The 11,031-nt window shown below is 44.6% G+C and overlaps 2 protein-coding genes across 2 annotated transcripts; one reads left to right on the top strand and one right to left on the bottom strand.

The window, feature by feature from the left end:
- Nucleotides 1-3,156: 3,156 nt before the first annotated feature.
- Nucleotides 3,157-6,518, bottom strand: NDUFB2 (NADH:ubiquinone oxidoreductase subunit B2). Its single transcript, XM_053407169.1, has 4 exons — nt 6,331-6,518; nt 4,794-4,935; nt 3,941-4,044; nt 3,157-3,235 (listed from the first exon to the last, which is right to left on the bottom strand). The coding sequence occupies exons 1-3, from the start codon at nt 6,426-6,428 to the stop codon at nt 3,970-3,972; spliced, it is 315 nt and encodes a 104-aa protein (XP_053263144.1). The 5' UTR covers nt 6,429-6,518; the 3' UTR covers nt 3,157-3,235; nt 3,941-3,969.
- Nucleotides 6,519-6,615: 97 nt separating this feature from the next.
- Nucleotides 6,616-10,777, top strand: LOC128422502 (uncharacterized). The gene is made up of 6 exons (XM_053406588.1): nt 6,616-7,042; nt 7,694-7,902; nt 8,517-8,870; nt 9,241-9,335; nt 9,651-9,798; nt 10,502-10,777. The coding sequence occupies exons 2-6, from the start codon at nt 7,696-7,698 to the stop codon at nt 10,775-10,777; spliced, it is 1,080 nt and encodes a 359-aa protein (XP_053262563.1). The 5' UTR covers nt 6,616-7,042; nt 7,694-7,695.
- The last annotated feature ends 254 nt before the right edge of the window (nt 10,778-11,031 follow it).

Genomic DNA, 11,031 nt, shown 5'->3' with positions numbered 1-11,031 from the left:
TTAGGTTGAGAGTATAGGGCCGAGTCTGAATAACTTTTGATTTAAATGATTAAATAAAAAATAAAAAACCTAAGTGCAATAAATGTACTTTGAAATTCAAAGCTGTGAAAGGTTCAAAGAAACACACCTCATTCCTTCCAGATTCTCCTCCTTCCTCACTCCTTCCTGTGACTAAAATTGGGCAGTGACCAGCTTGCATGTATCCTGTAGATTTAGCCCCAAACCCTGGGCGGGTACCCATGTTCAGTTTACACAACGACCAAACAGAAGCCCACCCTTGCCCCAGCTTTCTTTTTCATAACGTAGACCTGCAGTTTGTTAGAATTCTGTTATAATTGACCCGACAGCAATTTTACCCGTTTCATTCTCACAAAATAATTCCCTTGCCATGTGAGACTGATGTTGGCCAATGCTTATTTTGCTCCAAGCTCACGGCGCCCTGCATTTTGAGTAGGGAGCGCATGGGAGTATATTGTGATTGAAGAACGGAGAGCCAATTGAAAGCTGAGCATTGCTTGCCCATCCACTGGACTGCAATAGCCCTTCTAGCCTGAGTCGGAAGTTTATGTAACCAGCACCTCTCCTGGCTACTAGGGACCAGTGAAGGGCAAAACAGTTGTTTCTAAGCAGCTGAAAACAGTAGTCAACATCCTTGCTTTGTATTCTCTCTGAAATACACACAGGCTTTTCCTTTCATTGCTCCCATTTCCTTTAGGAGATTTTATAACCACATTTGGTTACATGTGCTGTCCTTTTTCTCCTAGACCACACTACTACTTTCCAATGAGATTGGGAAAATGCACTGTAGTTGATCATTCTCTCCATTCCTTCAACAATAGCATTCCAATCTGTTATTTCATTGTAACACTAAGAACTAACAGGTGCCTACCCGCAAACAACTTCAAGGGTTTGGCTGTTGCAAGGGAATAGGCACGTTCGTAAGGTTGTTGCTTTTAATGGCCCCTATGCCCACCTTTCTCTACTATAGCAACCAGGACTCTAGTTATCCCCTGCAATCATACTTGGTGTAAAGACAGGACTGTTGATGCATTGTGGGGCGGGGGGAGCTGCCACCGGTATAAACTTGCTGTCATTGTGTGCTCCCCACCTTTATAGTGATGGGCAGAGTCTTTTGAGTAGAACTTGCCAACCCTAAGCACTGTACAGTTAGACCCAATGGAAGTGATTGCGCAAGTCAGATGACAAAAAAAATGTTTAAACAGTTACTCTAGAAAGGAGAAATGTGTATAGTGTTTTTAATTAGTGCAGTGAAATTCATATCCCAACCCAGCATTCCTTGAAGCTGTATTTGCCACAAGATGTTTTGAGCCTCCACAAGTCTGCAATTTTTAAAGTCTGTTCTTTCTTCAGAAGACAATTGATATCCATAGCTTACTTTTTAAAAATGACAATGGAGTAACTAAATGTTTAAAGGCCTGTATTTCTAAACTCATAGGAAAATGTTTATTTTCAGCTTTCTGTCTCATGGATCACTGCAGCTTTTCCTCCCTGCCTCCAATTTTTTTTCCTTCTCCCCTGTTATTCACTGTAAATGCTGACACAGATTAATTTCGGTTGTTTTCCTCCCATGTTTAACCCCTTAGCCTAAACTCCCTTCATTTGTATTTTGGAGCTTTTTTCTCTCATGTAAATTTGTACAGTGGGAAATATTGTCCAGTTTGGTTTAGAAAGCATGGAGACATAAACTAAAGTTTGATAGCTGAAAACAGAGATTGAAGAACTATTTGTGTAAAGTTATTTAAAGAACTCTGTATTATATAAAAAGTTAAAAAGTTCTATGTATTTGATGTGAATACTGCTATAATAAAGATTGACTGCATGGAGTCTGTGTAAGAGTGTTAATAAAGGGGCTAATTCACAGTTGAAATCAGAATTGGATGGGTCCTTGTAAGCCACCTAGTCCAGCCCCTTACTCCAGGAGTGGAGAAGCTTTGCCCCTCCAGGTGTTGGTGAACTACAGCTTCTATCAGTGCTATCAAGTGTGGTCAATGGCCAGGCATGATGGTAGTTTTGACTTCAACATCTGGAGAGCCAAAGGTTCCCCTCGCTTTACTCTCCAGGAAACTAAGAGCTAGAGCATCTCCAACAGATGGCTGTCCAACCTCTGCTTTGACAACCTTCAATTGAGGGCGAGTCCATCACCCCTCTAGGTTCCTGCTTCCGTTATCAAATTGCTGTTACCATCAAGAGGATAATTCAGATTTCCAACTGAGATTTATCCTCCTGTAACTTCAGCCCATTGGATCTAGTTCTGCCATTTGTGGCAGCGGAGAACATGTCTCAGCACTTCTTTAAAAGCCGAAGTCTGAAGAGAGCAATTATAGTCTACCTACCTGTCTTATTTTAAGTATTCTATAGCACCTTTCATAAAATCATCGCATATTGTCTTACAACAAAAGGAACGGAAAATACATTCAAGTAAATTCAGCAGTGTTTCCTAAAGTCAGGACAAAAATTAATTTGGGATAACTGTTAACAGCAGATTTGTATGCAATGGTCTCCAAAAGCTACCTGTACCCAGTTTCTTCCATCTTTCTTCACAGGAATTGTTTTCCATACTTCTAAACATGTTCGAACTTGTCTGTATCCTTAACATGCAGGACCCAGTACTGCTCTCAATTGTATATATCTCAGCTGCAGCTGAACAGTGCAGGTGAAAAGCAAGATGCAAACACTTCACATGTAACCAAATGGCTTCGCTCTACATAGGAAGGACCATGGCCCAGTGGTAGAACACCTATTTTTTCGCATGCAGAAAGGCCCAATCCCTGGCATCTCCAGGTAGGGTTGGAAGGGACTCCTGCCTGAAACCCTGGAGAGCCATTGCCAGGCAGTGTAAACAATACTGAACAAGATGGGCTGGTAGTACAACTTGGTATAAGGCTGCTTCCTCTGTACAATCCCTTTCCTAGTCAAACCCCGAAATAAGTGTTTCTGAAAGAGAACCTGTAGCCACACTAAGCCGCAGCAGACCCTTAGTTCTGACTGTTATTATCTAGAAGGTATATATGGAAGTCAGGGCTTTTACACAATTGAAGTTCTAGTACCAAATGCACATGAGTTTTAAGATACAATACGTTGTAAACACACCCACCCACCCCGGTTTGAAAACACCAGCACATCCTCAAACAGCTGTGATCTGGTTAGTTAATTTTATTTACAACCTGAATTAAAGTCTCTGTAAAATGAAGCCATTTGTAGATCTCCCAGAAGCCTGCAAGCGGTAAGGACAGATGGTTAGTTGGGCTGATTTGCTTCAAAGTGCACAAATCTTAATAATTAGAAACAAGAAAAATAGGCCATGAACAAGGCAAGCGCATCTTGCCACACTGACGTTTTCAATATAGAAAATGGGCGAGATTAATATTTCAGCTGCATGGTTGGGGGGGGGAGTGGTATTCAGTGCTGCACATGCAGAGTTCTGTTCACACAGTAGGACTTCCATGCACACCTCAGAATCTGCTCCTGAGATGGACTTTGAGGGTATGCAGGAGGCTGGAGAGATGAGTGGAAAATTCTGCTGTGCAAATGCACATCTGCAGTAGCAGAACAGCTGTATTGGACATGACCCAATGTCTGCTCTACGACCTTCACATAGCTTCATTAATTGCCAGTAAATTTCTACCATCAGTGAAAACTAAGCTGTTAATCTAAGACAGCACCATCAGTTTACATAACATCTTGGATCCAGAGAAAAGCAAATCGTTTGTGAGTTCCTGGGGGGCCAGGAACCTAAAATGGATAATGGGGAAAACGGAGATAAAAGTGGGAAAGTGCAATGACATGTACCTCAAACATGCTTATACTGTAACTGGGAATGGGTATGAAGGGGATAAGTGGCAGTATTCCAGAGCCACTTCATTAGTTTAGCCTAGGAAGCAATAGTCATGTAGAATGTCATGTAGAAGTGCCATCATACCTAAACTTGCTTAGAACAAACTATTCAAGTTATTCTTCATCATCAGGAGGGATTCCCAGCTCTTCATCTGTCCACTGAGAAGCATCTGGATAAGGAAAGTGACCCTGTGTCGGATGGGAAAGAAAGAAAACATTGAACACTTTACACCACCAAGGATACAGAAACGTGTTTTGGGACAAAGTCTGCCAAACACTCTGGCTTCTATGCAAAGAGACAGATATACTGTAACTACAACAGAGTCTCAGCTAATGAGTAAAGCTTTAAGCCAGGAGTACTTTAGGTATACTTAAAAAACATATGTAACCTCTCTTCAGCAGCAGCAGCCTTTAAAAATGGTTCTGAAACCAGATGTTCCAAAATAGGGCCACAATATCGTTACCTAGGACTTGGTCTTACAATCATATTACACCTGTGCTATATCAAATGTAGTGGCTTCCAGTCAGTTTCCAAACCCAATTTAAAATGCCAATCTTAACCTTTAGAGCCCGTAATGGTTTGAAGCCAGGTCACCTGAAATATCACCTCCCATATATACCAAGATGCTCTTCAGAGGCCCTGCTCTGTGTGTCCCCAAGGGAAGCAAAGAGGGTGGCTATTAGGAAATGAGTCTTCTTGGAGCTGACACCCCATCTATGAAATATCTTCCCTAGAGAGGCCTGACTGGAACCTTCTTTATTATCTTCTCAGCAGCAGGCTTTTTCTGTACAGTAATCTCAAATCTATCTATCTTGTGCACACAGCTAGGTAATGGGACATTATTTTTCAATCACATTCAATACTTCTTCACCTCACTAGAGAAGATAACCCTGATGCTACTGCTTTATAGTCTTTCCCAGCCCATTCAAGCTCTCACCAGCACAATATCAGGATCATGCCAGAAGTTCCACAGGATCCAGAACCACATGAGCGCACTGAGCACTTCCCCCTTTATCTGATGGGACGGCGGAGGCTCTACATAGTGGCGGTACTTGAAGACATGCGCCTCTCCACTTGCACTGCAGGACAAACACACGTACATAGAAGCAAGCGTCATGAACAATCAGGGCCACAGAAGAGCAGAAATTGTGCAGAATACAGTGGTACCTCGGGTTAAGAACTTAATTCGTTCTGGAGGTCCGTTCTTAACCTGAAACTATTCTTAACCTGAGGCGCCGCTTTAGCTAATGGGGTCTCCCGCTGCCGCGGCGGCGCTGGTACACAATTTCTGTTCTCATCCTGAAGCAAAGTTCTTAACCCGAGGTACAGTGGTACCTCGGGTTAAGTACTTAATTCGTTCCGGAGGTCCGTTCTTAACCTGAAGCACCACTTTAGCTAATGGGGCCTCCTGCTGCTGCTGCGCCACCGAAGCACGATTTTTGTTCTCATCCTGAAGCAAAGTTCTTAACCTGAAGCACTATTTCTGGGTTAGCGGAGTCTGTAACCTGAAGAGTATGCAACCTGAAGCATCTGTAACCCGAGGTACCACTGTATGGTATTGGGATGCCAAATATGGCCTTCCAAGACACTCTATTTGTCCCCCAGAACTCTCTCCAGGGTACAAGCTCCTTGTGTGCTTTTGCCTCATTGGAATGTGCAATTGAGCTGCCACAATGTCCCTTGCTTGCCTGGAAGGAGGATGGCGAGATGCGGTGGTTCGCGCGCCTCTGCAGAAACCTCCGACTTTTACACAAGGGTAGCATAACCTATTGTACGAGTCGCACCTACAAATCGGGCACAGACCACCTCTGGCGCATGGCCCCCAGGAATACCTCTACTCGTATGTAATGTTTTAGTGATGTATGGAAGTGAGAGCTGGACCATAAAGAAGGCTGATCGCCGAAGAATTGATGCTTTTGAATTATGGTGGAGGAGACTCTTGAAAGTCCCATGGACTGCAAGAAGATCAAACCTATCCATTCTTAAGGAAATTAGCCCTGAGTGCTCACTGGAAGGACAGATCCTGAAGCTGAGGCTCCAATACTTGGGCCACCTCATGAGAAGAGAATACTCCCTGGAAAAGACCCTGATGTTGGGAAGGATTGAAGGCACAAGGAGAAGGGGACAGCAGAGGACTAGATGGTTGGACAGTGTTCTCGAAGCTACCAGCCTGAGTTTGACCAAACTGCGGGAGGCAGTGGAAGACAGGAGTGCCTGGCGTGCTCTGGTCCATGGGGTCACGAAGAGTCGGACACGACTAAACGACTAAACAACAACATGTTCGTTTAGAACCGGGCTGCAGACTGCACGTATTACTGGGGCGACCCTATGTTGCGACGAGCCTACCATGCGGGGTTGTTGTGTCATGTAGCTCCAGAGGAAGAGTCCCCGAACATTCCATCCCTCCGTTCCACTGCTTTGCATAATTTGCCCCGCCCCCTGGCACGCGCGGTGCGCCCCCCCCCCGCGCTTACCGCCGGACTCCCGTAGTCGCGCCAGAACCGCTTTGGGCACGTAGGACCCGGGCGGCCAAGCGCAACCCGCCGCCCATCCGCCACAGAGACCCCGCCATCCTGGCTGCCGCCGGCGGAGCCCTTCAACCCGCCACAATGTCACTCTCCGCTACCGGGTAGGCCTCGGCTCCCAATAAACCGCGCTCTGATTGGCTGCCGTAGCTCCGGCTCCCTTTGGTGCGTTCCAATTCTAGTCGCGGAGAGGGGGAGAAGCAAAAGGAATCACCGTTAAAATATTCCCGCAAGAGAGGGTCAACATACATTTCCCGCTTCTTTTCCCGCGGATATATATTTTGAAAAGCTGAAGAGAAGCGCGAGTTGTCCTTCCAGAGCGCCCTACACCTTTCAAGCGATGCTTTCCCCCCTTCCGTAGAATGGACCAGCCTGGAAAGTACCAAAACTTTTCGCTAGGGGAGGGGTGTGTACGTGATTCGTGGCTGTTTTCTCCCACACAGCGGTGGGCTTGGTTCTCACATCCGAGACGCAACAGACATGCCCCTGTCAGGAAATTTAAGACCTTTCATATTATTTGAGGGCTTCGTAAATAAAAAGAAGGGCTTCCTTCTCATCCCCCCTGTTCAGGTGTTGAAGATGGTTCCGTCTGTGGTATCTGGTTGCCTAGCAACGGGCTGAGACTTCAGGAGTATCCTACAGGAGAAGAAGGGGGGATCAGGTGAGATGCGGGAGAGAACAAGACGAAGGGGGGGAGAGAGAATGTATCCTATGCGGGAGGAGAAATAAGAGTCAGTCCCATTGAGGTCTTGCAGCTTCCACGTGGGACATTCCCCGAAATGCTTAGAATTGCAGCCTCAGTAATTCGCTGAGGTTGCTTTAGTAGTTCCTGGTTATTTATTGCATGAAAGTTCAAAACACTGAAAAAGAACTAAAGTTTATTTGTCCCTGAGCCAGTAAACTTTGGCACACAATGTCTAATATAATAAGCAATAATAACCAGCTTTGGCATTGTGTTCTCATTCCTGAGGAGCCCCCGAATCCGAACCCAGTGCTAGTTCTGCTCAGTGTAATCAACTCACTAAAATGACTAGCCAGGGCTGACTTCACCCCATTAATTTCAATGGCTCTACTCGGAGTAAAACTTAGCTGCATGCACACACTGATTCATAGCTCTCTCTCTCCCTCAGTGGTGCTGCCAGAAGTGATTATTACCATAATTATTACCTTATATACCCCAGTTAGAAGAATTAAGGGTCTGCTGAGCAGAAGGTGCCTCAAACACAACTAGGCTGGCTTATCACATATTGAAGTGTGTAAAGTAGTAAACATAGTAATAATGATGCTGGTGCTGTTGTTGTTTGTCATTCAGAAATGTCCAGAATGTCTCATCGCTGTTCTAGTACATTACCCTTGTTGGCTGACATCCACGAGCAGAATGTGGCCTTTGTGCTTTGCACCTCAGAAACTGAGACTGCCGGCCTATGTATCTTGAAAGAACTCCTCATAAAGACTCTTTTTTCACTGGCCCAGAAACCAACCGATTCCATGTTTGGCATTGTCAGCTGTGCCAACCAGCAGGTAATGGAAAGAGCATCAATCGAGTGGTATAGAAAAACCATGCAAATATAGGTATCTGTAACTCTTCCCAAGTATGTTGAACGCCAAACTGCCATCAACCCTGGCCAGCATTCCCACTGGAGTCCAACAACCTATGGAGGGCCTCAGGTTCTGCATACCTGTTCTAGGGGTACTTTCCACAAGCAGCTTTGTGAGCAATTGGCACTCTGAATCAGAACAACAATAATCAGTACACAACATATGGACTCCTGGAAATGTGGGTGGGTGGACTCCCGGAAATGTGCAACCTTCTTAATTGTACCAGTGTGGTGTAGTGGTTAAGAGCGGTAGATTTGTAATCTGGTGAACCGGGTTCGCGTCTCCACTCCTCCACATGCAGCCGCTGGGTGACCTTGGGCTAGTCACACTTCTCTGAAGTCTCTCAGCCCCACTCACCTCACAGAGTGTTTGTTGTGGGGGAGGAAGGGAAAGGAGAATGTTAGCCGCTTTGAGACTCCTTCGGGTAGTGATAAAGCGGGATATCAAATCCAAACTCTTCTTCTTTTTCTTCTTCTTCTTCTTCTTCTTCTTCTTCTACTTTGGCCTTTGTTTTCACCCTTTTATTTCCCCTCCAGGTGTTAAAATGGCAGAAAAGTTTGGTAGAATGTTCCCTCCGCAGTGTCACTGAAGCAGCTGCCTGGATCAGAGCCCTTCAGAGCAGCAGTGAGGCCAGTCCTGTGATGGCTGTGGCAGCAGCGCTGGAAGACCCCTTTTGCCAAGCAGTGTACCTGTTCACCAGTGGGCTACCTGAGCATGCTGTGGAGGAAATCAGTAGTCACCTTAAGGAGGCAGAGCAAGCGCACCCAGTGCACATAGTATACTTGGTAGGAAGCAGAGGGGGAAATGAACACGGGGCACAAGAAATAATGGAGGAAGTGGCCAAGGCGTCTGGTGGTTCCTTTCAAGCAATCAGTGTCAGCTCTGATGAGGTAAATGAAAATTGGATGAAGCAACGTTGACTCTGAGGGCTCATTCATACATGCCTGGGCACCACTTGATTTTTCATCGCTTGATGTGTCAGTCTTCAGTTAGCTAAATGTGTGAGCTAGTCTCTATTGGAAAAAAGTGCACTCAGAAATACTACATAGATCTTTTTGTGGCTTTAGATCTATGATGACTCCTTTAGACATGCAAGTCATCGCTTGATATTTTAACGGTCAAGTGATGGACATGCATGTGCAAATCGAGAGAATCAAATTGTTGGAAAGGATGGCATGAAGTCCTAACAATGCAAGTAATTGTAATGGATCTTTCAGATCTCTTACTACTTTGTGATTCTGTATTTCCGCAATTTTCTAGGATATTCCTGGCTGCAGTGAAAGCATTTGCCACTCTGATTGTATGTGCAAGCAGCCCTGTTCCTCTCTGTTGATAGGCCATCATGCTACAGCACGGTAAGTTTAAGGACTGTGGATCTTTTAGGTTAGTAAGTCCTTAGAATGGCAACTGAATCCGTATCGGCTTCCATGTTTCTTCAGCCTTGATTTACATAAGTCTGAGTGATCCTAATCATCTAAAAGCAAAGCTATATGTAAAAAGTAAAGGTGCCAGTGCTGGTCCACAAGAAAAAGTTCAAAATCCATCATCGGGCAGTACGTACCTTTTTATTAGGGCAAGCAAAATGTCACAAAATAATGTGTAAACTTTGGGGTTCTGCAGAACCCTTCGTCAATCTTGTCCCGGCACATGTTAATTTTCTATACCTGCAGATTTCCTTCGGGTGCTTGGAGCCCAGTAAAGGAGGATTTCGTTGACTGGTCTCCAGAGGTTTACAATTTGCAGAGGGGGGTTCAAGTCCTCGCCAGAAGAGAGACAGATGGGTTTTACTATCTGGGTCACATTGTCCAAGAGGTTAAGGTGAGTTCATTTAACTAAAGTAGTGCTTCTCAAAATGGGTTTTAGCAGATAGTTTTGCTCACTCCCTTTTACCCTAATTATCTAGAATCTAGATGTCATGTTTAAATGCTGCCTGCTATATATAAAATAATAATGTTAACTAGTGAAGTGATATCCTTGCATTTTCTGTTGGGGGTGGGGAAGGGGAGTGGAATGGGGCTCAAAAGATAAAGTAAGATTACAAGCAGTGAGTTTTTGTGATGGTGCTCACCAGTACCATGTCTGGTTGCCCTCAAGACCACAAGGAAGGGAAGTTTAACTATTTCTTTATCTATGCCATCATATGAGTTCCTTATTTCTGTGCCTCCTCCATGAGAGGGCCAGAGGGTGGCAACACAAGAAAAGGCCTTTTTGGTGGTGGCTCCCCATTTGTAGAATGTTCCCCCCAGGCAGGTTTGGCTGACACCTTCCTTATACACCTTTAGGTGCCAGGTGAAAACGTTCCTTCTTCAACCAGGCCTTTGGCTAATTAAACAATCTATGGCCTTTTAAACTGTGTGTTACTATATTATGTGTTTCTGGTCCATGGGGTCACAAAGAGTCAGACACGACTAAATGACTAAACAACAAATATATATATATATAGTAATCCTTGAATGAAGGGTGGTATAGAAATTTAATAAATGAATGAATACGTGGCAACATTGCTGGCTTAATCTTGCAGGGCTCCAGAGAACACGTTCTGATTGAGTTCCAAAGATCTCGACAGTCCCGGAAAGGCAAGATCCTGTGTCAGATGCAAGAAACGCCCCTTTACGATGTCATCCATTATGAGGATGCCAGGTGGCAGCCCTTAGCTCCAGGAGATGCAGTCCTGGCTCCGTGGGACAAGAAAGGTGAAAGATACGGTCCAGGCGTGATCCTTCAGGTTGCAGAGGCTGGGCCTCATTCAGGTGCTGCTTGTTTTGTGCCCTTTCCTTTTCCTTTCCTTTTAATTTAAACGTTTTATTAATGACAAAACACAACAAAAGAAACATCCAAGTTTGAAAAAGAGCTAACACAATAAAGGAAAACATATCTCAGGAATATACAACTATTTATTAGAATGAGAAGTGAAAGAAGAGCAAGTTAAAGTTGTAATGGTGAGATGGGCACAAGATCTTGGATATAATATCCATATGGAACAATGGGAAAGATTATGGAGGAAGAATATAAAATTCACGGCGTGCTATAATCTTAGGGAGAACGTAATGA

This window comes from Podarcis raffonei, chromosome 10, assembly GCF_027172205.1.
Source record: "Podarcis raffonei isolate rPodRaf1 chromosome 10, rPodRaf1.pri, whole genome shotgun sequence".
In the NCBI taxonomy this organism is placed as follows: domain Eukaryota; kingdom Metazoa; phylum Chordata; class Lepidosauria; order Squamata; family Lacertidae; genus Podarcis; species Podarcis raffonei.
Note: the sequence above shows the minus strand (reverse complement) of the source record. Positions and strands in the feature narration are given on the sequence as shown.